Source organism: Acanthopagrus latus, chromosome 13 (genome assembly GCF_904848185.1).
Source record: "Acanthopagrus latus isolate v.2019 chromosome 13, fAcaLat1.1, whole genome shotgun sequence".
NCBI lineage: Eukaryota > Metazoa > Chordata > Actinopteri > Spariformes > Sparidae > Acanthopagrus > Acanthopagrus latus.
In genome coordinates this window covers 2459802-2487635 of record NC_051051.1, presented here as the reverse complement: position 1 = coordinate 2487635, position 27834 = coordinate 2459802, and the positions used below count along the sequence as shown (strand labels likewise).

The 27834-nt window shown below is 44.8% G+C and overlaps 1 protein-coding gene and 1 long non-coding RNA gene across 6 annotated transcripts; one reads left to right on the top strand and one right to left on the bottom strand.

Annotated features, from left to right (window-relative positions):
• Nucleotides 1–251: 251 nt before the first annotated feature.
• Nucleotides 252–25615, bottom strand: fgf13b (fibroblast growth factor 13b). 5 transcript variants are annotated; one of them, XM_037120530.1, is made up of 5 exons: nt 25199–25615; nt 10623–10733; nt 7184–7287; nt 5743–5941; nt 252–1651 (listed from the first exon to the last, which is right to left on the bottom strand). In XM_037120530.1, exons 1-5 carry the CDS (start codon nt 25245–25247, stop codon nt 1512–1514), a joined length of 603 nt encoding a protein of 200 aa, XP_036976425.1. In that variant the 5' UTR covers nt 25248–25615; the 3' UTR covers nt 252–1511. The 5 variants fall into 5 exon arrangements, with proteins under 5 accessions (XP_036976425.1, XP_036976426.1, XP_036976424.1 ...); XM_037120531.1 differs by lacking the exon at nt 25199–25615 and adding an exon at nt 19086–19381; XM_037120529.1 differs by lacking the exon at nt 25199–25615 and adding an exon at nt 16333–18392.
• On the top strand, nt 12063–27541 carry LOC119031807. The gene is made up of 3 exons (XR_005078704.1): nt 12063–12186; nt 13001–13425; nt 27214–27541. It is a non-coding gene; the product is annotated as an uncharacterized LOC119031807 (long non-coding RNA).
• The last annotated feature ends 293 nt before the right edge of the window (nt 27542–27834 follow it).

The window sequence follows — 27834 nt, the reverse complement described above, 5'->3', positions numbered from 1 at the left end:
CTTATTAAGTCTTCCCACTGTAAGACTTGATAGATTATTATCATTATTATCATTATAAAGTAAAAGGAGCCCAACCTGTCAGGCTGGTGGTTCTCAAAACACAATTCACCCATATTTTTTAGATAAAGAGCATAAAACAAGCGAACATATCTCTGTTAGCAGATAGTTTACATTTGAATTTTAGGACACAGTATTTAAGAGTTACATCGACACATGGATGGGAAACATCGACAAAAGAAGACGAGACTCTCTTGTAACTTCTTTAGAAAGAGTTTATTTAGTGCATTTCTAGTTTTGTCCACAGCAGGAACCAAAATATTAAGTTAATCTGTGCTCCCATTGGTTAAACCGGTTCTGGTCCAACACCATTGGTCCGCTCTTGTTCTGGTGCAATACTATTGGTCCAGCGGTGTTCCGACGTCCCCTCCCGTTGGTTCACTAGTGTTCTGGTACGACACTATTGGCTCACTAGTGTTCTCTTTTGGTCAGGAACACGCAAGACCAGAAAAAAAAGGACCTTCGGCATGCTGCTACTGAGCAGAGGTCCACAAGCTTCCATGCAACAACAAACAAACAAACAAACAAACAGCGAGGACGACGACAACCAACAGAAAGATAAACAACAGCATTGCTTGTAAGAAGTAAGCATGGAAGCATATACAGTAAACCTTATTTTAACCTGCTAAAGCCCTCAGGAGGTTCGTCTGATATACAACAGATCTTAAAAAGGTAAAATCCCAGACCACCCCCCAGACTCATGCGTGCGCACACACACTCTCTCTCACACAAACACACACAACACTCCTACTGCAAGCACAGTGTGTACTTGACCCACACACACACACACACACACACACACACACACACACACACAGGTGCACCTGCATGCAAACATATGATCGGTCCTCATAAGTGTACAAGGAATACGTTCGTCATTTTTAAAAATATGACTTAACCCCATGAGCTCTGTGTAAACATAGCGTATGGTAGAGTAGATAAGGACTTCCCTCCTTCCTTCCTTCCTTCCTTCCTTTGTCGCTCTCTAACTTCCTTGCCACCTGCCTCCTCTCTGCCTTTACCTAGTTAGTTAATACTCGGACTCTTTGGTTCTCTGTAACAGTCTGTTTATCGGACTACGTGACTGACTGACTCTCTCTGTCCCTCTCAGCCTCTCTTGTTCTCTCTGGTTATCGTACATTAGCAGGAAGAGTAGTCGAGGGAAGAGATTCACAGGTCCTGCCCCCCCCCCCCACCTGCAGACCAGAGCAGCGGAGCCAGATGGATTGATTGTCCTTGATTTATTTACATCACAGTCAGTCACAGTGGGCTCCGTGAAGTGGAAGAACACTTTCCTGTCCTGCGTCCTGTCGTTCCTCGCCTCCTCGCTCCCCCTCACCAGCCTGATGTGTGGGCATGTCGGCCTGAGATCTGTGTGTGTGTCTGTGTGTGTGTGCAGTCGTGTGTGTGTGTGAGTGTGTGTGTGAGTGTGTGAGGTATGAGGGGTGGGGGGGCTAGGACAAGTCATTGTTGCTGGCCGACTTCCCTCCGCCGTTAAGTAGAGCCGACGCGCTGCGGCTCTTTGTGGGTGTGCCGCTGCCTGACCGCGAGATCTCAGTCAGGTCGTGGAGGGACGGCTCCCTATACATGGCCACTGCACACACACACACATACACACACACACACACACACACACACACACACACACACACACAGAACAAGACAAGACAAGACAAGAATCATTAATTCAAATATTAATCCAGTCACAGGTTTGTTGTGCACGTTCCATTCAGCTCCCCTGCATGTAGATAACGACGAGGTTTTCTTCTTCGCGTCAACACTTTTAATTAATTCTGTCTCCAGAAAAAAACTTCCCGCAGCAAGAAGCTTTAAGTTCTGAGCTGTGACGTAATGATCCGTACAGACGTGAGTCATCACGATCTCGAGTCGAGTCGAGCAGCACAAAATAAACAGATTATTCTCCCAGTAAAGTATCGATTTGTCATTTTTCACTGAGCCTGTTTCAGACCACTTGGATGCAATAAAAACAAGCTGTAATGCAACATTTACATAAAGCACCTTTAAAGTGGTAAACAGTCGCCTATTTACACACACAGCAGGTAGCGAGCAGCATCAGCATTCATCACAAGTCGTGTTTGTGTCCATCTGATGAATCCTTTATTCATCCTGCTCTTAGCTTTGTTTTGCTCTCAACTAACGAGTCAGTGAAATATCTGATGTTCCTCAGCGGGTCTGACTTCGTCTGACCAGCTGTTTGGTTTTAGAGCTTTTTCACTGAAAACATCTGCCGTTCATATCGAGCAGTCGAGTGAGACTGTTTTGATTTGATTTGTTATGTAAAATGATCCTTAAACACTTACTGCAGTCTGAATGTAAAGCCGTCGTTGGACCGTCTGGACTACAGACGTGATTTTGAGCTCTTTTGAACGGTTGGGGCATCTGACATTAATCAAACACACACTGAATTAATTATTTATTTTTTGCGCCTGCATTTTAATGCAAAAACAAGCCTGCAGCTGCCCCTATAGGCTGTACAACACAGTGGGTCCACATAACTGCAAAACGAACACTTAACACTTGATCATCTGGGGAAAGAAAAGCGATTTTGTCGAGGAGAAAGAGACAGAGTGAGTCTACAAGATCACTCACTGGCTGTTGTAGGTGCAAGTGTGGGCATAGAAGATCATATGAGCTTTAATAAGCTGCCGTCTCAGGAAATCTTTTTACAGATAAATGCATTTTATTACCATTTTATCACCATTTATTTACGGACTGAATAAAGTGAGCATTTGGTAAGAAGACACTTTTTGTTGGACGTACAACAGATTGTACATGTCGGTTTGTTAACACGTTTGTTTGTTTATTATACGTTACGGAATTCTTTTTCTCTTTTCATTAATAACAATGTTTGACACGACTTCTCTTTTTATTCCACCCTTTCTTCTTCCTTTTAAAACCTGGTGCCTACATTACCCACGATGCAACTTAGCCACCGTGTGACATCACTGGAGGACACAAAAGGATTTAAACTTGCTTTCACATACGCAGTCGTTTTCCACGAGGCCTGTAAACACACTTTCACATGTGAAACAGGTGGAGTAACAATCAGACTCTGATGACGGAGGTGGATTGTTCGCTAATTTCACCCGCGGGAGACGCTGCTGTCAATCAGCTGTGATCAGAGCACACCCACAGAGTCCTGATGAAGCACATTAGTTTTTCAACGTTAACCTTATTAAACAATAATTAATCTGTGACGTTTGATTGTCGCTCATCATTCAGAGATCCCCTGTTTTCTTCACAAGGCTGGAAAACTTATTTCCTCAATCAGCCTCCTGCCGTGAAAGACGGGCTCCTGCAGCAAATCACATGTTTCCTCTTTCGTTCCTGTTTTCCTCTCCAGTGTGAAGTCGGCAGAGGAAGAAACGTATCGGCACATATCGTCATGCACCAATCAGAGTCCTGAAATATGTGAATCAGAATATGAAGACAGTTTCAGTGCTGACCTGTCAATCAAATCGCTTCAAACCACACCTGCACAGTCCTGATGAATCAGACTGCTTCAGCTTATCTGCACGTCTGATCTGAGTACAGCTGCCAGTACAGACAGCATGAAGCCCTGTGAGGCTGCAGAGGAGTGAAGTCTGATCAGGTGACGTCAGGTGACGTCAGGTGACGTCAGGTGATGTCAGGTGATGTCAGGTGACGTCAGGTGACGTCAGGTGAGGCGACATCAGCTGGGACAAAACACGACAAATTTAAAAATGGATAAAAACTGGAGGTAAACACGTCGGTCGTCCGCTGCTAGCATGACACCTGAACCTATGACACACTGTCAGTGGTCAACTTGCATTGTGGGAAACGTAGGCACCATGTTTAGAAAATGAAGAAGAAAGCTTAGAATCACGACTTCTCTACTGATTTCCATCCTTTTCTTCAAAAGAATTTGTCCACTGTGAGTCAAACAATGTTTTACTTGAACCTTTTTAAATAAGTAACACCTCAGGTGTTCTTCTAACTCTGTACTGCTTGTTTCATCATGAATACATAATATTACACAGACAAGTTCAAATTTTGACATAGAAGAACACGCTGCACCAAATAAATATTTGTCTGATGAGTTTTTTCTACTAAAACAATTCAATTCAACTATTTGTTCCTAAATATTAAACCTCCTCATGAATCTATGAAAATGCAAATGTTTGTCCTACAGTTGTATCAAGTGTCAGTTGTTCACACTGAACCAAGATGGCTTCTAAACCAGTGTGTGTGTGTGTGTGTGTGTGTGTGTGTGTGTGTGTTATAAATCTCCCTCTTCTGCAGATTATCACTAAAACAAACACCTTCAAACGTTCTGCTCAAGAACCGACCAGCAAAAACACGTTTTTCAAGGTCAGTCGTGAGATTTTGTCCATGAATACATCAGCAAACAAGGATCTGACGTGGTGGAGTAACTACAGCAGAGGGCGAAGTCTGCTCGCTCTGTGTGTTCTGTAATCTGACCCGCTCGTTTCTTTGTTTTGTTAGCCGGGACAGCGGCGTGTGCACGTTAATGTGTGTGTGTGTGTTAATGCATGTGTGTCCCGCTCTGTCTTCCTTCTCATATTACAGCCGAGCCGTTCACTGAAATATGTTTCTGGAAACGTTTGAGGCGAGAAATGGGCCGTGCAGAAACAGAATCTCGATTCGTATTTGATCAGCGCCGCCTAATTTAACCGTCTGATACGAGTTTCATGCATCTTTCTGTTTCTTCCCCACATTTATTGCCAGAACGACACACACATTTGTTTTTTTTGGGTCTCAGATGCTGGTGCTTTGAGTCAAATTTAAAGGTGCAATGCATAAAAATTTAGTTAAAAACAATTTCAAAAATGTAACCCTAACCTAACCTTGACCCTAAGGGATATTCTGGTGTAAGTTTAATCCATGGTCCAACACACCGTGACACAGAGTAAGACCCCCTCCAGAGATCAAGTTTTCCGCTAGCTTATGTAGTTTTAGCAACCTCAGAAATGATCACATGATAACAATACACTGCAGTATACGCCTCCACCAAGAAACCGCCATTAAAAAGCCACAAATGATGCTCAGAACAGCACCAAACTTCAGCAACAGTATAAATACAGTCTCAGAACATAGTTTGAGGCATCAAACAGCAGCTAGCTTGAATAGATTTCTATTGAATAGTGAACACAACTCACCACTCTCCTGCAGCAGCTCCCTGTTGTGGGGAAGACCTGACGAGTCGACAACCGAGTGCGGTTAGAAATGCTCAATTCTGTTCTTTTCCCTGTCAGCTCTTGATAATAACTGTTATAAACTGGTAGGTAAGACAAATATGAATTTTGATGGCATTTCCATGGAGTAACAATCATACAGTTTCATCCTTGAGCTGTGGAACTCTGCTGCGCTCGGTAATCGACTCGTCAGGGCTTCCCCACACGAGCAGGGTTGGTTAGTGAGTGGTGAGCTGTGACCACGGATTAAACTTACGCCGGAATATCCCTTTAAATTCGTAATAATAAATGACATTATGTTTTCGTGTCGCTCCCTTCAAGCTTTCTCTGCCGGCCCCCGTCGGTCCAGAGTCTGAAAGCCCCCTTTAGGCAGGAGGTGCTCCCAGGTCTGGATCGCTAGCTGCACCGCTAACTGAGCTCACCTGCTAACAGTTAGCAGCAGTTAGTTTAAGCGTTCAGCTGCAGGTTCCTCCTCTGCTCGTCTTACCTTTGAGTGGTTTCGGTATGAAGTGTGCGGCGGCCTTGTTCTTCTTGACGTGGTTCCCCTTCATGATCCCGCCCTCCTTGTTGAGTCCCAGGTACCAGGCCCGGCCCGAGGCCTGCTGCCGGTACAGCATGGAGGAATAGGTGACGTAGTAGTTCTCAAACACCGACTCCTTGAACTTACACTCCGGGGTAAAATGCTCCTGAGGCGCAGGGGGGGGGGGGCAGAGAGGAGGACAGATATTAGAACAAATCATAAAAGATAGAAGACAAGAAGGTGACTAAGGAGACGTGGAGAGACGGGGGCGTTCTCCGCAGAGAGGGAGTCGAGTCACGGAAGATGTGTGCCGGTAATGGCAGCTGCATTAAAGAGAGCTCAGTCATTCCTCCGTATTGCCATCAGTGTATTCATCCATCAGCTGCTCCGCTCTTTGACTCATTATCTCGGCCGGGCTGTGGTCTCCGAGAACAAACCGCGCCGACTTAGGACAGCTGACATTTGCATTTCCTTATTCCTGCATCGCCATAGCAACCGGCTACTCCCCTGAATACCAACCAGCCCGCTGAGAGAGAGATGGAGCCCTGAGATACAGACAGAACGCTCTTCCTCTCTGTCGTCCATTAATCTTGTATGAATTCTGATTAAGTCTTGCATAATCTCCGAGTGGATTCAGCACGAACACACGGACAGAGTGTGATCCGTGAGTGCGTATTTGTGAATATATTGTGTGTTTAATATCAGGCGAGAAAGCTGAAAATGAGCGATATGGCCGTTGTGACCCAGAGCGTCCAGGAGTGGACACGATGGCGCCTGATACTGATGGTGGCAGACGTGCCTGCAGACGCGTAGCAGCACGGCCATTATTACAGCGAAGTGTTGGTTTCATCTCCTGCTCTGGAAGTGCGTGTTATTTCTGTTGATTCTTTGTTTTGTTGTTATTGCATCTCCACCACCCACCATCACAGCTCCAGAGCTAAAGTGAGGCACTTAATGCACTGCACTGCAGCCGGCGCTGCTTTCTGAGCCGTCTGAGAGGGAATATATATATACGCACGCCGCACGGACGCACGCGTAAATCTGTCGGGGAGAGGCATAAAAACAAATTCCAGGAGCCGTGCGTAAACGGGCGCACGGTAATCTTCCTATCAAAGAAAGACTGAAGGGAGATAAACAAAAGGAGGCTGGTGGGTGATCTGAAATCAATCCTGAGAAGCCACAATATCAGTGGATAGATAAAGAGAGGCTCAGACGCCAGATTATGGCAGCGAGTGGCAGCTGACTCACAAGACAACACTGTAGTTAAAGTATCGACGCGATGATGGGATGATAATGAGACCGGTCACACTGAGAGCTGCTGCTTCATTACTCAGCCTGACCCGAAGACGAGATTTCAGTCTCTAACGGTGCGTAATGATGGCGGCGGTGAGTGTGTGAGGAGACCTACCGAGGTGTAGAGGAAGCCTTCGTTGTTCATCGCCAGGTACAGTTTGGTCTGGACGCCCTGGATGGCCACCACACGGAGCCCCACCGGGATCAGGTTGAACACAGCTGAGGACGCACACAGAGAACAGATAAACACAAAGACACGCACAGCAAACACACAAGGACTCACACACGGAGAGAAACTCCTCGTCAGTATCAGCGGAGCATCTGGTACGCTGACACCTCCATCCAAGCTGTTTTACAAGGTCACTGAGGCGACTGGATTATACTAACGACTGAGCGCAGGATGTGAAGCGTGAGATGAAGAGATGAGGATCATCAGGAGGCCCGAAACAAAGGAAGGTTTGATTTACAGAAACGCCACAGACGGAGCTGCTTCTGACACGATACAACTACAATCTGTCAGCTCTTCTTCCATCGTTCATTTCATCTATAAAAAGTCAGATGGTGAAATCTGCACGTCACAAATGTCCCAAACAAAAGGTGAAGCGTTCAGATCAAGTGTGAACTCATTACTGTGGATTAATTAGTTGGATTATTGACTCACTTTCACTCCCTATACAATGTCAGAACATGATGACGCTCAAAGTCACATCCTGAAATGTCTTAAATTTGTCCACAACCCAAAGATCGTCAGTTTACCGTCAGAGAGAAATAAAGAGTCCAGACATGCTGGACTGAAGGAACTTTGACAGTTTCTCACACTCGTTATTCGACTGTCAAAAGGATCAAACGTCTGGTTCTCCTGAGGTCACGCTGTGGTAGGAAAACACCCTAAAACACAAGAAGGGTTGTTTTCTCATAAGCTTACATACAATCTGACTTCCTTTTTGCAACCAGTGGAAAATGAACATCGGGCTGCATTAAAGAAGAACTGAAACTAACGATTTCCTAGCAGCGGTCCTAAACCCAAAGATATCACACTGTTACAGTAAAGTAAACGATTTAAAAAGCAGGTTTGACATCTCAAAGCTGTTTTTACTCCTGATTTATAAAAACCGATCAAACGAACGTACTGACAGCGACAATATGTTTGTGTTTCAGCTCACGGTTTTGGTAGATTTTGATGTTAGCTAGCTGTAACGTGATGAGAAACATAAACATCAGCCATTATTAGTGGAGAATAATTCTTATAGAATGAGTCTGCAATTTATTTGGTAAAATTCCCTCATTTCTCCAGAAAAAAATGACAAAATCATATAAATCTAAGTGACTTTCTTCTATTGATGTAAGAATAAAATAAAAAACCATCAACCAGCTGATTGTTGCTCTTGAACACTTGAAGTAAAGAGTTTGTTATTAGCGTCATGGCTACCGTGGATGGATACCATGGATGTCAGTGATATGAAAAGGCAGAATATCATGAAGTATTAACAGGCAGGCAGGTTTTTTAAGAATGCTGGTGTTAAACTGTTTTGAGTCCGGCTGGTTGGAAGGAGCACAAACCAGCGAGGGAACAGACTTTAGCATAACACCGAGTGGATGCTCGTCCGTCTCCGCCTCCTCCGTCAGCAGAGCTCTGTTTCTTTTCAAGTTATTCCGGTTGGTCCACCGTCACCTGGGGAGAGCGACCGGGAAGATCAATGCCTCTTCCTGTTTTTGGTTGTGCGCCGGAGGACTTGCTTCCTCCTCCTGCGCCGTAACTCAACCTTTATTTTTGAAAGCGAGGTCTGTAAGGAATCTGGACGCGTGAGCAGTCAGACGTTACTCTGAGAAGAATCAGCAGTAGAAACTAAAACATGTCTGCTGCCAGTTTAAACAATGTGAAGCTGATCGAGCCGGCGAGCTGCGGAGAGGATCTGAACATATTTCTGGTGTCTGTGACGGCCACTCGAACTGTCCGTCATATTCCTCACTGCTGTTGTTTTCTCTGGTGCTGCAGAGGAAAAGTTATTTATGATTCTACTGTAAAAGCTCTGGAGCAGCGACGTAATTATTCCAGACAGTTTGATGAGTCAGGCCCTTGTTTAATTATACTCATTTAGCCAACCATGTTCTTTTATAATGACTGCGGTTATATTGAGACGTGGATTACATGGATTATCCGTTCAAATCCATTCGCGGTCGACCGGTTTCGTGTGGGTAGGCGTTTACATGATGTACACACCATGTAATCATCTAATTGGAGAACACGCTTCCTCTGTGGCCACGTCGCTTTCTTTGTGTCGGTGGCCTGAGGAGTGGCGGAGACTAATACGTGATGCTGGCAACCGCCGAGCGTGCACGAGGAGGAGGAGGAGGAGGAGGAGGAGGAGGAGGAGGAGGATAAGGATCGCCGTCTGAGGCACAACAACAGAATCAAATAAGTCGTATCAATCTCAGGTTGCAGCCGGTGCCAGAAGGAGCCGGGGAGAGGAAACCTCCTCCGGCTGTCACGTCTGAACGTTGCATCCTGTGGATATTTAATCACATTCTTCATCTGGGGAACATTTAACACAGTGAGATTGCCATGTTGCCATCTGACCTTTGGAGGAAGAGCTCGCGCCGCTCCACTAATTAAATGAACACTCGACGTGTTGTTGAGCGACTGTCGGAGTTAAACCTCCCACGTCAGATGGATTTCCACTGGGAGACTTTTATCACTAAATTGGATTCAAAGTGGTTCAGACTGATGAGTCCAAACTGGACATATGGGATTTAAACTCAATCAGACCTTGTGGAGGTATCGAACCTACAATATGTTGTGATGTTCTGTTGTACCAAGAAGAAACATCAGATTAAAAGACTCTGCTGACCTCTCTTTGTGAAGAAAAGTATATGTAAAGATTTCCAGCTTTGTTTTTTTTTTTATATCAATTTTCTTTATACAAGAAGAGAAAAGCAGCTTAAATACATTTTAATAACTGTATTTATAAATGTTTCCAGCGTTGGCGTAACAACTTGAAGGAGCCTCCGTGTTCTGTATCACATGTTCAATATTAACTGAATAAACAAGCTGTTCAAACAGGAAAACAAGGCCGCAGAACACAGTTTGAAGCTAGAGAGGTGGCGTGGTCCGCCACATATAAACAAAGTAAAACACAGTAAAAGGTCAGTTTGTTTATTCAGTCATGAAAACGAAGAGTCTGTTTGTTTTGTCTGTTTAGTCAGTGAGGATCTTTCTCTTCATCGTGCACCTTTAAGATCTGCGACGCTCTGATTGGTTAGTCGATTGACAGATAATCAACCAGCGAAATAGGTAATCAATAAATATTTAAGACTTTTTTCCAACATTTGCTGTTTCCAGTTCCTAAAAAAGTGATAATTTGATGCTTTCTTTGTCAGCAAACTGATTACTTTCGTGTTGTTGTGCCTCTGGTGGACATTTTACAGCCTAATCAATGTTTCAATTAGTGGAGAAAGTTAATCCATAATGACGAACGCAGCCGGAGCTGGTTCTTGAAGTAGAAGGTGAGTAAAGAGAAATCAGTGACATGGAGCGACGTGGAGGTCCGACTCACCGTAGGTGCTGTCTTCATCCTTGGTCCCGTCGATGGTGCCGTCCGGCTGCATCTGCAGCTGGAAGCCCTGGCGGCTGGAGAGCCTGGTCACAATGCCCTTTAACTGGGGCTCTGAGAGGAGCAGAGGAGACAGACACATTAACTGGATCCATTCCTGCTTATTGTTGTCATGTGATCACATCCAGCAGCCGGAAGTGTCGGAGCCGGAGAGGCTGTTTGTGTCTCGGGTCCGCCGGGCCTCCAGGGCCTCCAGGGCCCACATGGATCCCTGACCCCTGTGGACTGTGGCGCACACGGAAAATCACAGAACAAGTGACAGATGAACATGAAGCTGAGCACACACACACATGCAGACACACACACACACATATGGACACACACACAGACACACACACCACTACAACACTTTGCTGCGGGACAACACAAAGTTATTTACATGAGATGTTTGTGTGTCATGCAACAGGATTAATGCTGAGCCTGTCAGGAGGAGATGAAGCAGCAGCAGAGTGATGAGAGGAGAAAATGGTGTTAGCTGGTGATGAAGCTGCTGGTGATGAAGCTGCTGGTGATGAAGCTGCTGGTGATGAAGCTGCTGGTGATGAAGCTGCTGGTGATGAAGCTGCTGGTGATGGTGGTGGTGAGGACGGCTGGTGCTCCTCTCAGACCTGGTGGTCGCCTTCGCTTCCGTTTCTTCCTCGACCCAAACAGTTTGACTCGGGAGAACACATTGAGCTTGCTCGGCTTCTCGTTGGTGCCCTTGCTGTTGCTCGGGCTGCCGCTGCCGCGGCACGCGTTCGCCTTCTCCCGCTCCCTCGCCTGCCGCTTCTGGCGGATCAGGGAGCTGGCGATAGCCGCTGCCCGGGACATGTTCCCCCGGTGGAGCGAAACAAGGCTGTGCGTCCCGGTCGGAGGGAGGTGGGGACCGCGGATAAGGCGCTGGGGGTGTGTGGGGGTGCGGGAGGGGGTCTACACCACCCACGGCTCAGTTCGCATCACACACCGGCCGCTGCAGTCTCGCAGATATCCGTGATGTTAAAAAGCGTCCAGAATCCTCCATCGGTGCGTCCGGACGCTTCATGGAAGTCGTCAAACAAATCCAGAAATGTGCCGGAGAGTGAGTGTGAACGACGCCGCCTCACATCCCCCCACAGGGGTCTGACAGGCTCCGGCTGTCTGCGCCCCTCCGCCGGTGATCTGGCCGTCCCGAGAGAGCGCGGAGGAGGAGGTGGAGGTGGAGGAGGAGGTGGAGGAGGAGGTGGAGGAGAGGGGCTGCGTGAGGATCCAGTCCGGGTCCAAAAGGCGAATCAACAGCTGAGGATGTGGTGGAGACGACACCGGGGGCTGTTGTTGCTGATGACTGCAGCTCCGCTCCGCTCCCCCGGTGACGCTCCGCTGCTCGACGCGCTCCGTGACAGAAATGCAGCAACCGGGATGTTTGTCAATGAAACAGCTCGGGGCTGGATCAGTGGGGACGGGATCATGATGCAGCCGTGCCGTTCATAAACTGCTGCAGCCCTGCCCGCCCCGAGGAGGAAGAACGAGGAGGAGGAGGAGGAGGAGGAAGGTGGGTGTGTGTGTGTGTGTGTGTGTGTGTGTGTGTGTGTGTGTGTGTGTGTGTGTGTGTGTGTGTGTGGACGTGTGATGCGTGTGTGTGTGAGGTGAGGGAGGTTTGGGCAGCTTTCTGCTCATAGCGCACCTGTAACCCTGAACCCCACGTGGCATGATATTTACATGTTAGACTGATGTGTGATAGGAGGAGAGGGGGGAGGAGAGGGGGGAGGAGAGGGGGGGGGGGGAGTGATGTAGGAGGAGGGAGACAGGTGAATGAATGAAAGGGGGGGTAATGGAAAAGGGAGAAAGGAGGAGGAGTGGGTGGAGGAGAGAAAATGAGATATTGAGTGGAGCCTGAGAGAGGAGAGAGAGAGAGGACAAGACATTTAACACATGAGAAGAGGCAGATGGAGAATAAATGAAAAGGACAATGATGGAGGAGAGAGAGGGAGGGAGAGAGGGAGGGAGGGAGAGAGAGAGGGAGAGAGGGAGGGAGGGAGGGAGAGAGGGAGAGAGGGAGGGAGGGAGTGAGGGAGCGAGGGAGGGAGGGAGTGAGGGAGCGAGGGAGGGAGCGAGGGAGCGAGCGAGGGAGGTAGAGAGGGAGCGAGGGAGGGAGGGAGGGAGGGAGGGAGGGAGGGAGAGAGGGAGAGAGGGAGGGAGAGAGGGAGGGAGGGAGGGAGAGAGTAAAGGAGGGGCGCTCATCTTCTTTTGGTGCAGAGGTTCACCGCTGCTGCAGGAAGGAGGTGAAGAACAGAGGAAGCTCTTCAGTTTGTGTCGTTTTCAAGATGTTTCCCCCCATTTTTTTTTTTGATGCATTCGCTTCGCAGCAGCAGCAATCAGCCCATTCATGCGTGTCGGCTGGCCACAGGCGGACCCCCCGCGGGGAGGCAGATGCACAGCTGTCAGCGCCTGATACAGCTGCAGTGGCGCATGGCAACCGCAGCTCCAACCGGTCTGGAAGAGTGGAAGACGGAGGCTGGTGGAGGAAGAGACCTGTGGCACCTGCACGGCGCAGAGAGAGAGCAGGTGCATGGGGTTGAAAATCGATGGCTGGGGGAGCGAGGGGATGTGGAGAGCAGTAAATTAGAGGACTGAGGAAGAAGTGGAGGAGGAGGAGGAGGAGGAGGAGGAGGGGAACTCAGTAATCTGTAGCTGGGTGGAGGAGAGAGTGATGGACTGTGTGGGGTCAGGACCTGGTCACTGAGGTGGAGCCTTCAGACTTTGTGCCCTTGACCGGAGGAGTTGACGTTAGGTAAGAGCCTCGAAAATGTTCAGATAAATTTAGTTGAGGTGTTGCTGCTCGGCTCAGCCCACATGCCCTGCTTCTTTTTCTTCTTTTTCTTTTTTTTTTTCCTTGGAGGGACTTTAGCCGTGCAGGATTTCATAACCAGAAATCTGTGAAAGCATTCATCTTTCATTTATGAGAGCTTCGCTTTTAAACACCACACGCTCCTAAAAGCAAAAGCCGCAACAAACAAAACTTAATGTGCCAACACAAGCTGCAGGAAACGAGACAGAACCACCGACAGAATCTCAGCCGTGGCCTCGAAACCAGAACAATGACAACATGAAATGCCTCAGAAAACAAATGCATCAATACACAAATCAATAAGACCATTATAAAGGCAGAACAGAGGGGAGGACTGGGAGCAGAAGCATCCCGGAAAAGCCTTGATGAGAACATAAAGGTGCCGTGTGCAGGATTGACAGAAGATCCAGGTGATTATTTATCCAGGAGCTTAACCAGTTTTGGCTTCATGCGCGACTGAGCAGATTTGTACATCGATGCATCTTCCACGCAAGGATTCACATTCAAATCTGGACACAACTTTCAGTCCTGTGACAGATGCTCAGCTGTGCATGAAGCCGATATAACTCAACTCGTTCTAGATAATTAAAACATGCAGCTCTTCAAGACTTTCTAAATTTTAGTGGAACAAATGGCTGCAGGTCATTTTGGGGTTTGTGATGCTCATATAAATGTATCCAACCTTTTACAGGTGCCTCTTTTACAATGTAAGCTTACGGGAGAAAGTCTTTTGGCCCGAGTGCATCACATGACGTTGTAGCTGCACCGTTTGGCCACAAGAGAAACTGGCTTCATAGCTTGGCGCGCTTCCTGGAGGTTTAGTTGCAACAAAATGTCTGTGTCTCAGTTCAGGGTCTGCCTCCTCTGAAGGACTCGGCCTTTGCTGTCTTTGAAGGCGAGTCCTTCAGAGTCCTTGTTAACCTGGTCAGCTGTTGTTAAATGGGGCGGTCTCGCCTTTGGAGCATTTCCTGGTTGTGTCACCAGATGTTTTACCCATGAAAGTGACAATCTACGCCACGCGATGTCGCCAAAACAGGGAGAAGAAGGAGCATCTGGAGGAGCCTTCAGACTGGGACAGTCTTTGCACTGTGTTGTGATGTGATTGGCCTTCAGATGCTCCTCTGAACGATGCAGACGCTGAACTGAGACACAGCAACTGTTTCTACAGTGGCCCAGAACAGACAAACTACAGAGGGACTTTCACGTTTTAACACTTGTAGCTGTAACCGTAGCGGCGGGCACTAGATGCCACTAAATATGACACACCGGATAAAAAACTGAAGTCTGTACGTTCGAACATACATTCAAATGCAGGATTTAAAAGATGCGTTTGAACTGTTGCATCTCTTGTCTTTGGTTAAAAGCACGTCAGGTTTGGTCTGAGCTCTGGAACGTGACAAAACAGGTCAGAGTCGAGAAAACTACAGTTTATTTCCAGCAGATGTTCAGAGAGAGAGAGAAAGTCTTTATGTGTGTGACCGACACAAACCCAGCAGCAGCAACAACAGACTGACACAACCTGTTCAACAACCTTGAAATCCAGGTAATCTTTGCTCCAGTTTGTTGGAGGCAGAAAGTTATTTTGCTTCATCTTATTTTGCCGGAGCAGACGATGTAAGAAAAAGCCGCCCTGCAGGCCGACACAGAGTCCGACAGTAACGGGATTAGTCCGCGAGTAGAAGCGCTGTAGCGTTCTGATCCGGAGTCTCTGAGGGCGGTGCTGTGAACTCATGTTGAGCCAATTAAACAATTTATCCTGCGCCTCCAAAAGATGAGAGGAAAATATGTTCAGTAATAGATTCAAAGTTTGGAGTTGTGAAATCTGCTCTGTGAGCTTCCAGGAGACAAGCTGAGAGTCTCACTGCCTGAAATGCATTAAAGGTGCACTACGTAGTTTTGGGAGAAGAAATTTTAAATGGTAGAAAATGTCATCAGTGTTTCCCACCATGACGTCCTAAAACACCTCGTTCTGTCCACAATCCAAACATATTTCATTAGATTTCATAGAGTAAAGAGACGAGGAGATGTGCTAATTTAAGAGGCTGAAGTCTTTTTTTCTTTTGAAAAATGACAGAAACCGATAAATGATTTCCTGCACGGCTGATGATTAATTAAATGGAACACTCTGTTGTTTTGGGGACAAAATTTAAATCAGAAAAAGACTTTTTCTTTTTTTTTTTTTACGCCTAAACAATCTAAATAATCAAACTCTCATCGTCTTCATGACTCAATGAACAAACTGACCTTAAAGGACGACACAGTTTCATGCTGTTTTGCTTATATGTGGCGGACCCTGCCACCTCCCCAGCCTCATACAGTGTCCTGGGGACCTTGTTTTCCTCTGAGAACAGTAAATAGTTGATGAATTTCTTCTCCAAAACTCCATAGAGCCGCTTTACAGACGTGACTTCATGCTCGCGGAGAACAGCAGAATGGTATAAGAGAATAAATTATGAGGTTATCGAGTTCAGAATACTGAAGCTGTGTTGTTGTCGGGGAGAAGAAGGGCGCGTCCAGATCTGCTTCCAGCTCCACGGACACAAATACAAGTTTTAATCGCGTTAAAAACACACGTTTGTCCCAAGTTTACACCAACAAGATCCAATAATATAAAACACAGCGTTACAGAGGAAGAAAATATAGAGAGAGGATGTCGGTCAGTCAGTCGGTCGAACACTGACTGAAGATACACTGAGGAAACGTCTTAGCAGAGTCTGTTTGGAGACTTAAAGAGCGTCTTCTGACCTTCCAGCAGGCTACGAGATACGTAAAGTTCTACTGATATTAAAGAATCGTGTTCCAGAATAACAACGGTCCGGATGGTGTCGGGTTTTCCCCCCCCGGTCCTACCTGAGGTCGCTCGGCGGAGAGGGAAAGTCATGCTGCGCCCGTGGAGCTCCGGAGCCTTGTGCTCATGGCTTTTTCTTCGCTTCCTGTTGTGTTGCTGCTGCTCGACAAAAAGAGGAGGAATTAAGCGAAGTTCAGAGCGCACTATTCTCCACGGCATTGGATCCATTAAGGCCGCGCACATGGCGTTGACGGGAGATCATTACAGAACATTAGAGGCCATTAAGCCGTTGGAACCGGTCATTAAAGATTCATCTCAAGGCCCCGCTGATCTGGCACAATGAGAGAGGGAGGGAGCCAGCAGGCCGGTCCCAAATCCAAGGATCCATGGAGGAGGCACTGAGTGTGTGTGTGTGTGTGTGTGTGTGTGTGTGTGTGTGTGTGTGTGTGTGACATCAGAGTCGAACAGCACCAGCTCTCAAAGCAGGTCCGCTTTCAGAGACTCAGGTTCTCTCCAGAACTTGATCCAAAAATCCAAAAGTGATGAATCCTCACCAGACTGAGTATTTGTGCCACATTAAGACACTGTAAACTAGCCTAAAGAGTCCCTGTAGTGTTACCAATATCATCAATTAATCAGCTGATCACGTTTATTGATTAATTCGATACAACTAGTCTACAAAATTATTTAAAATGCCTCAAAATGTTCATCAAGATATGAGCCGCCTGTCTTCACTCTGCTGTCCACCATCCAGTCTGATGTCTGTGAAATCATTAAGTTGTTAACGATCAAATTAATCGCCAGCTACTTTGATAATCAATCAAAACGCACATTTTCTGTTTTCTTGACTGAATATCTTTGAGTTGTGGACTAAACGAGACGTCGTCTCCGGCTGCGGAAGAAATTTATCAACATTAATTTGATATTTTTAGACCGAGCGACTAATCAATGAATTGATCTCGCGTGGTCTACATTAAAACTATTTTAACTGCACTCTGTTGTTGTGTTGTCATCACCATCAACTAATATCAGTAAATCTTAATCAGGTCATTGATTAATTTGATACATTCAGTCGACAAAAAAAGTCTCAGAATTTCCCCAAAACGACCCGTCACGTTAACCAGTCTGATATCTGAACACTAGAACTGCTACGATTAGTCAATTAAATTATTTAGTTGTAAACGATTAATTAACCAACAACTATTTTGATGATCAGTTTATAATGTTGAGTCGTTTTTAACAAAAATAAATGTCCAGATTCTCTGATTCAGCTTCTGTAGAGGAGCTGTCATGTGACCCAGTGAAATGTCCTTGATTTGATTTGAACATAGCTTACACACACACACACACACACACACACACACACACACACACACACCTAATGGCTTCCTCTCAGTGTGTGTGTGATCACAGCACATTACATGTAGTGAGTACAGTAACCAGACTCGGAGTGATGCTGCCACCACATAATCATGCAGCTCTGTGCTGTCAGCCCATTACACCGTCGGGCTGTAACAGAGCTTCCTGTTAGGACACAGCAGCGTCCATATTACCGAGACCATACGGACGTTATAACAGATTGCAGAGTAGCGTCTATCTACTGCAGGGCAGCGGCCTATAAAAGCCGGTGAGGGCAGTGAAGCAGGATGCTGCTGCTGCTGGTGAACCTGCACACTCAGCAAAAATGAAAAAGTAAAGCTCACAGAAGAAGAAACATCAAAGTTGTCTTTGAAATACATGTGATCAAAACTCTAGGAAGTCGTTGCTGAATTTCAACATCTCGGACCGCACCAGTCAGAAACAAAGCAGGACCATGAGGCTCAGTTCAGCTTCTGCATCATTCAGAGGAGCATCTGAAGGCCAATTATGTCACAACACAGCGTGAAGACTGTCCCAGTTCAAACGCTCCTCCAGATGCTCCTCCTTCTCCCTCTTTTTGGAGGATGCACCGCTACGATCCTTCATGGCCTCATATATCCCAAGATTATTTGTGCACCCGAAAAAAGAATAAAGAAAGAGAGAAAATGGCGACATCGCGTGGTGTAGATCGTCACTTTCGCGGGCCTGGGCGACAGAAATTGTGACGTAAGGGTAAAACATCTGGTGACACAACCAGGAAATGCTCCAAAGACTAGACCGTCACATTTAACAACGGCTGACGAGGTTAACAAGGACTCTGAAGGACCCGGCCTCTGTGGTCTGTGAAGGCGAGTCCTTCAGAGGAGGCAGACCCTGAACTGAGACACAGTAAGAGCGAACATGGTCTGACAGCTAACGTTTGATGTCCTGGTTAAATGTTATTGTTCATCGTTAGGTCAGCACGTCAGCCTTTGTAATGGATGGTGTCAAAATGGCAGCGGTGGATAGCAACTAAGTAAAAATAACCTTCTTTGTTAGAGTTTTCAGGTATCTGTTGTTATTGTTTAGCTGAGTGCAGCCTTTTTCTTTTACTCGCCACATTTCAGCACGAATGTCTGAACTGTCTCCTCCTCACAGTTTCATTGTTATTTTAGTTTTAATGCATTTGAGGGAAATTATCGATTGTTTTTCATTTTGCCTCATCGCACGCCGACTTCCAGACATCACAGAAGTGATTTCAACCCATCAGTGCAGATTAACACACGGCAGACAAAGCAAAAGGAAATGACATAATAAGACAGAAACAGACAGAGAGGGGGAGCAGAATGAGGAGAAAAGCTGAACGCTGAGCTCAGGACCAACATGTCGGTGATTGGCGTCCCGAGGTTCGACACTCAACAATCAAATATGTTTGTGGTGCGTTTATGAGCAGCTCAGACGAATCCTCCTGATTCACCTTTCATCCATTATGTAGGCCCATTACGTAGGCCTCTGCACCGGTTGAGATATACTTGGTGGTTTTACATCCTTCCAGCTCACAGTTATCGCTTTCTTGGAAATCAAGACAAGTATCAGCAATACGAACGTCTGATCTGAGGTAGACAGCAGAGGATCTGGAGGACGTCAACTTCTAAAATTATATCAGTTTCATCTGTAACATTATTTTAAAACCATTTAATTATTGTGCCGTCCCAGATGAAATCCACAGTCTGTTATCTTGACAGGTTATTTCATGTATGTACGTATATTTGATCTTCATGACTGCTACTTAAGTTTTTTGTCAACACTTTCAATTTAAACTGTGTTTATTCTCTAATGGATATTAAATGAATATAAAGTACACGATCCTCTGTGTTCGTATCAGGATATCTTGTTTGTTGTTACACTTGCTCCCGGTTGCTGTTCAACACCCCTGCATGTGGGCGCAGACGTAACATTTGACTCTAACGTCGTTTATAGAAACTTTCTGTCTTTCTTTCAGCTGAACTCTGATACCATTTAAGCTTTGAACAAACACATAACACCTCTCATAAATAGCTTGGTAGCCTTGGCTTGAAATAGCAAACCACAAAGATGCCAGCAGTCACGTTTTTTGGCAAAGGTTCTCAGGCCGACAGCCCGGGACGGAAGCCAGTTTACAATCACTGTAGTCTGCTCGAAAAGTGCCCTCTCTCCCTTCAGATATGGAGATGATCAGCTGTCATTCACTGAGAGTAATTCCAACGGTTCGCCACTAGATGGCGCCATATTATCAGCTCATAAGTGGAGACTGTGGGTAACGCCGACGTTCAGCCCGACACCTCTCACAAAATCCAGCAGGGATGCAAAACACTGACGTAACCATGTGTTTGTTAGAATTCAGCCTGAGAGTTTATAAGTTGTAGGAGTTTGTGAGCACACATGTTCATCTTTCTTTATTCTCTAATATACTTTAAAGTCTATAAGCGATGACATCTGAACACTAGAACTGCAACTATTTGTAGTTTCATCAATTAGTTGACACCTTCTGAATGAATCACCAATTTTTTTGAATAATTAATCAATTATTCAGAGTGATTTTTTGTAAGAAAACACATGTCCAAATTCTCTCATGTAGAGCTGATATATTTCTGCGATTCTAAGAAAGTGTATTTTGTTTACTCTGTGGTTTTTGTCTCTTAATTCCCTGGAAAGTAACTCGTGGTTCATTGTTACTAAACTAGAAACAAAGTCATAATCCAGCCGCTCACCTCAGAAAACTGACGTCGCAGATTGTTGTTTGCGCGACTCTGCTTAAATCAATTAATGATACCGATGATAATGTCAGATGCTAAACTGTGAATATTTCTCAAGTGAAACTTTTATCAGACTTCACGGCCGACCACAGGGAAGAAGCTCTGTTGAAGTCTGTCACACCTCTATTTTTATCTGGACTCCCAGGAGTCGCGGTTTATGTCAAACCTCATCTTCTGTAGCGTAAGGCGGGACAGAAGGTGGACTCGGCTGTCACAGGTGTGACATGAAATGTTCCACTTCATTCATGACGTCACACACTGAACTCAGATTATAGAGTCACAGTCAGGTAGAGCTTTATGTAAAGACGAACAAAGGTAATAAAGTTAATTGAGGACAGGAAGTCATTAATCTGTTGGTGCAAATATTCCGTAAACTTTTCTCCGTCAGTTTCTCCGACTTTGTCATGACTAACAGGAAGTGGCATTTTATTGTGAAGTTTTTCTGTTGTGTGAATTAAAATAAAATCAAGCGCACGGCAGAGCGACACAGTTGTTTTACCGTCGTCATTAAACACCTAAAAGCTAAAGTCAGTCTAATGTTGTCGATATTATGTGGCTCTAATGAGAAGAAACATTAGAATAAAGATAAAAGTAACTAAAAATATCAACGACTATATCTAAACCTGCTGTTTATCTGGAGACAAGCTGCTGTCACGACCAAAAACATGAGGGGTGGAATTTTCCTTTCCAGTGTTGGAGCTGGGCTTCTATATTTATATATATATATATATATATTTTTAAATGTAATAAATCAATGTAAAACTGTGTTTTGTCTGGACCTCATGCTGACATCAGTGAGATATCAGACGGGCTTTAATTGCTGTGCAACGCTGACCTCTGCTGCCAGAATGCTGCGTCACAATCAGGGTTAATTAACAATCGCGTGTCCACAGTTAATCCTCCCCTGCTGCTGAGTCCACACACACACACACACACACACACACACACACACACACAGAGTCATGTTTCACTTTTGGAGACATTAAATAGGCTCTAACCTTAAACCAAGGTGTCATTTAAAAAGTTAAAGTTTCACGTTACGTTACGTCCCCATAAGAAAGTCGAGTCCCCACGATGTGTAAACAGACTCATGTCCCCACAACGTCACATACACAGACACACACACACCCCTCACATATAAGCCTAATCTCCTCAAGAACAGGATGTTAATGAGTTCTTGCTCTACCTCAAACTTAATCCTCTATGCCACTATTATTATATACAGAACAGTACAAGGTGACTTATGACCTTGTACGTCTGTCCGCCCGAGAGGAAGCAGTGAGTCCTCGATGAAGATATTTTGAAAAGTGAAACAGACTTGACATATTTCTGCGATTGTTAGAATCAGTATTTCTATCTCTGTGGCTTTGTCTCTTAATGTTTCCCCCTATGAAAGACTTTAAATATCTTTAATCTGGAAAGTAACTTGTGGTTCATTGTTAGTTTTATCGTTAAAAACTAGAATCAAAGTCATAATCCGGCCGTTTACCTCAGAAAACAGACCTCGCAGATTGTTGTTTGTCTTTTTTGTTTAATGCACAATTGGAAGACTTCTATCAATTGTTATGCTTGATTGGAATTGTTTTGCATAACCTTTTATCTTCAGCTGTACAGATTTAAGGCAGATAAAGTTTATGAAGCCAAATATCGATGTACGAACAGGCGGACCATTTCTTTGCCTGAGTTCAAAGGGTTAAGTGATTCCTCAGTTTTATGGAAACCACTGTGTTGAGCACTTTGTGATGAAGATGTTGTCTGGTAGGTCTAAAACTGGATTTGCCATATTTATAGACAAATAAACATGTTAACACTACAAAATCTATTCTCAAAAATGAGTTAAATCAGTCGTGCCACGGTGTTAACGTCAGTAACAAATCATCAGATTCACAAAGGTCGTATTTACTACAGGGCTGTTGAGTCCATTACAGTGTGCCGGGGTTATTATTGTTGTGACCTCTCGGTGGATTTATCATCACATAAATCACCCTCGGCTTTATTGGTTTGGTTTTATTGCTTTTCTTTCAGTTTATTGATGTGTTTTCGTATCGTATCTTGGAGCTTTATGAGTAAAAGGTAACCATAAATAACGTTTATTAACCTACTGGTCCACAACCAGCACTTACTGGACATTTTGTTGCTATAGCAACCCCTGCTGGCACACCTCCACAGCAGCTGAAGCCTCTTTTTGTTATAATTACTATTATTATTTCTGTGTTGTAGCTAATGTGTAACTTGGTACGTGTGCTGCCCAGCGAGCTGGGTTGAATATACATTTTCTCCACAGGATGGTGAAGGCAAGTCCTGAATATTTAAAGGGTAGCTCCTCCTAATTTTACACATTAAATTGTCTTTACGGGTCTTGTGGAGAGCTACTGCTGTGTAAAAAGTAGTATAAAGCCTTTTGTGGCTCCAGAGGAAATTTACATGAAACCTGATTAATGGTTTCAAGTGATGTATGAGGGCCTGTGACCACGTGGCCGCAGTGTCTTTGTTCAATTGTTCCCAATAAGAAACAAACATCTGCTGCAGCAAGAGGATCCCCAGAGAAAAGAGTAAATCAGGCCCAGAGTCTTTTTTCTGAACACCCCATATTTGTGTTGCAGCTCCAAAAATCCCTCAATTTTTCAGAAAGGCACAGGGTACCGCCGCTCCATTTCCTTTTCCTGGCTTAGGTGATAATAGTCATGCTCCCTCATCCTTCCTGCTCTGATGTCCAGATGTCAAATTGAAAACATAGTAATCCACAAAGCACCGTGTCGATCATACAGTGCCGGATGTCAAGATACTGTTGCCAGTGCATCGTTTTCTCTCTCAGCGCTCCTGGATGCACAGCCACCACTTTTCTGCCGGAAAAAAAAAATGCTATGTGGACCTAATCTGATGAATCGCCTCCAGGCTGAGTTGCATTGTGGGTAATGTAGCCACCAGGTTTTTATTTAAGTCCAGTGGTCTAGCATCCAGCTTCCTCTGGAGCCACAAAAGGCTTCATATTACTTTTTCACACATGCAGTCGTTCTCCCAAACAGCTGTAAACACACCTTAATGTTTAAAATTAGCGGAGTCACCCTTTAATTAGCCTTGAAAGTTCATCCAGACCAACATTCTTGACAAAAATGGAGGTGTAATATTCCTCCTTTTCCAAAAGCCGCCTCTGAGGTAGGCGTAAACATGTGACATGACGTGAAGCACGAAGTTGGGCTGTGAACAGTGACAAAGAATTTGTCTTCAAAATAAGAGCTTTACATTGCACCCCACTGGAGTGTAGAACTGGGTTCTTAGCAGGGGGCTTTTAATTTGAAAGTAGCGACAGTTAGCAGCTTGCTGCTACAACAACAAGCGGACAGTGAAGACAGCTACAGAGACGAGGAGACGCTGCATCTCCTGGATCTCTGCAGCTGTTCAGTTGTTCATCTTGCCGTCTGTGGATGAAGTGACGGACTGACTGCTGTGATCAGCTGTTTCCTGGTTTTAAAACTCCCGGCTGTGAGTCGCACAACAGTGCAGGTCTAGCTGCCTTTTGTCTAAATCCACAGACCTCGTCACAGAAAGGACGCTTATCGCCCAGTATAAAAACAGCTAGTGTGAACTATTTGACAGATGATCTTTAATGAATCCGGTCGCCTCTGGCTGTATTATTCATGTTTGTCTTCACTCTAACTCTGACAGCTTCACTGATTTCAGATCAGATTCAGACTGAAACTATTTTATCAATCCCACCGGGGACAAACGAACAGCTTGTAGATGAGTAGCGAATAAATCAGAATGAAATACAATCCAATAAACTGAAATATGCCGAGGAGTTTGATTAATAAATAAAACATGTTTCCTCCAGTAAAAAAGGCCGACTGCTGCCTGTAAACTTAAACATCAACTTAAATTCTCTCTTTTATAGGAAGACATGGCAGGTTTAACTCTTATCATTTAATAATTATATCCCATAATAATCCTTGTGTTGATTTATTTGTTTATTTATCTATTGTTGTTCCCGCAGCTCTTTATCCTTTTGCTGTTTTTTGTCTTTAATTTTCTTTTTTCTGTGAAGCTCTTTGAAATCTTTATTTCTTTATTATTATTATTATTATTATTATTATTATTATTATTATTATTATTATAACAATGTTCATAGTAAATGTTTTACTGAATCAGATGAAACCTCCTCTTGATGTAACTGGAAACAGTCAGCTGTAGTTTAGATGTTTAGCTGGGAAAATGAATAATTATTGATTAGGTGCTGATTGATTAAACCCCTGCACGAGGCTTCCTGCTGCTTTTTATGAATGAAGAGTATCTCATGAATACATTATGCTGCAGGACGCGCGCTGCTCGCGGGCAACTCCCTTTTTTTTTGTTGTCTCCATGGCAATGATAGTTTCCCAGTTTCCATTGCGGTGTACCGCGCGTCAATTTTATTGCTATCCAAAAGGGGAGGAGGGTGTGTGTGTGTGTGTGTGTGTGTGTGTGTGTGTGTGTGTGTGTGTGTGTGGCGGTTCTGCAGGATCGACAGAACCACAGAGTAACAATCAGCAGCAGAGGTTTGAGTCTGTATGTTGATTAAAACACGTCTGTAAATACATTTTCCGGGTTGTTTCCGCGGCTCACATATATAAAACACGCCTCCCGGGATGACTGTGTGTAGTGATCCAGTTCAGACGCTCCGTGTTCTGGACAATGGGACTGAAAAGTGCTGATCTCAGCACAGCTCCTGCTGTCTGTCTGTCTGTGCTGAGAACAAAGAAAGAAAAGATACAGAGACCGACCCGGTTCGTCCTGATGATCCGGGTTCAGCATCACTCACCTTTGGAGGCATGGTCCTTATCCTCTCTGCCTCTCGATTTTCCGCTCATGGAGTCCCGGAGCCTCTCTGCTGCTGCTGCTGCTGCTGCTGCTGCTGCTGGGAGTCAAACTTCAGCTGCTCTCAGTTCAGTTTCTCACTTTCTCATCCTCTGCTGGCGGCCACACAGTCCGTCCAACTCTGGCACTCCTCCTCTCCTTCTTCTCCTCCTCCTCCTCCTCTTCTTCTTCTTCTCTCTCTCTCTCTCTCGGTCCACACAGCCTCACCACACACCGGCACGAGCGCTCTCCCAGGCGTGCGCGCGCACATGTGACACTCGCACGCGCGCACTGAGAGACAAAAGACACAGCTGACACACAAACAATAATTGACATGAACACTTTCCAATAAAGATGCCTTTATGACGTGTTATGACGTCACTAACAGATAACTAATAGATGTATTTAGATTACTTTATTGATCCGCAGTGACAAAAACTCACAATAACACAAAAAAAGAGAGAAGAATGGTTAAAAAAACCCCACAATATTTACACACACACACACACACACACACACACACACACACTGATTTGAATGATTAACAAGAGACAATATGAATCTTTAATGTGTAAATTAGGAGCATTCCTGTCAGACAGGTATTACACTTGTTTTGTCTCTTTAACTCTCTACACTCAAAACCCTTTAAACAACATGATCACTGGACAAATAAACATATAATACTGTTTATTTTCTGCTGGTTGTCAGTTTTATAATGTTTCTCTCCATGTTTAAAGTTTTTACCTTCATTTCTGTTATAAAGCCCTTTCAGACGTCTGTTCTGTGAAGGTGATGTATGAATAAACGTATTATTTTAAATAAAATAAGTTTTATTTAATACAGCAACATCCTCTGTCCTCAGACCCTCGAGGCCAGTGAGGAAAAACTCGCCATGCTGAGGAAAAATAATCTTTCAAAAGGGAGGTGGAATAAAAGACGGAAGAAAACTCATGAAGAGCGACCAGAGGAGGATCCGTCTCTCAGGAAGGAAACACGTGTTAAAGATGCTGCATGTGCAGAACAGAACAACAAAAATCACAGTTTGCAAATTTACATTTAATTGATCTGAAGCTTTTTAACCCGAACAGGTGCAGGAGAGTAAATAACCATGGTAACTAATGATGGGAGAGCACGGCGCTGCTTTACCTGTAAGAGAAATCTACACGTGAGCTGAATTTTAAAAGGTTGCAATGAGAAATCAATAAAGTCGACTATTAGATCTCGGCTGCTGGCGTCAGATCGATGTCAGTATCGGCACCTGATACTGATTCTGATGTCAAATCGGATCTGTTATTTAATATCAGTGTATCAGAGGGAAACATTTACAATGAAAGTCTGCAGGTCTCTGTAAACGGCAGTTATAAATGTTGATGGATCGTTAATCGATCTGATCAGCAGCTGTAAATATTAAGACGTTCACAGCCTGATTCTCTCGATGGAAACGACAAGATGCTAATTTTCGTTCTTGGCGTCTTAAAGAAGGTCAGGTCGCCCTCGGTCAGAAACATGTAGATCCATGTGCAAACTCAGCAGTCTAACACGATGCTGATGAGTCAGTTTATTGATCACTTAATCAATTTGTGCAGTAAAACGGCTTATTTTGATTTCCTCCATGGAACACACACACGGAGTCCTGTGTGTGTCGTGCTTATTAAAGTGCAGAGTGTGTTTTTGGAGGTTTTCCAAGGTGCCAACTGCTCATCAGAAGCAGTTTGAGGTTCAGTATGTTGCTCAAGGACACTTTGACATGCAGCCGGGATTCAAACCAGCAACCTTCCGATTACCAGACGACCTGATCCACCTCCTGAGCTACAGCCGTCCCAGAATCAGGATGGTATTCCGGGTTAGGGTTAGCAAACAACACGACTCTGTTTCTGGGACAGTAAAATGTTTAATATAATAACTTCCTTCTGCTTCCTGTCGGATTCTTTCTGCTGAATTCTGATTCACGTCTGTTTTTCTCCTCTCTTCTGCCTGCAGAACCGCCCGGTCCAGTTTCCGCTGGACCACAGTGTCCTGGAGGCTCCGGTTTGTTCTCAGTCAGTGTGAAGAAGAAGAAGAAGAAGAAGTCGGGTCGGAGATAAATTTAGTTTCAGCCTACATCAGGCTGATAAATGGCACAACAGGACTGGAAGGAGGCCCGGTTTTATTTTGTTTCTGCCTCAAACAGTGAAGAAATCATTACAGGTGACCCACTTCATGCAAACTTTTTAACAGAGATGGAAGTTTAAGATATTTACTGTAAACCAACTTGAGTCGACTGTTCCTGTGAGCAGACGGTGAGAATAAAGAGTCCTGATGTTTCCTCTGTGAGTGTCAAGCTGTCTTATGTATGTAATTAGTTTTAAGGGTAAAAGATATTTAATACTTTAGGTGTCTTTTGCTAATATAACTTAAAGTTTGTTTTTGTTTTACTTGCTCTGGGCCGACGGCCGACCCGACTTACAATCCCAGAGTCAGAAACAGTTTTTGATGAGTTGAGAATGAGACTAAAAACGATGAACTTTTCTTACAAATAGGACCTTTTATTCACTTTTACTGGGATCTGAATACTTCTGCCGCCACTGTTCTACTGAGCAAAATGTACAAAAGCTCAGTTTA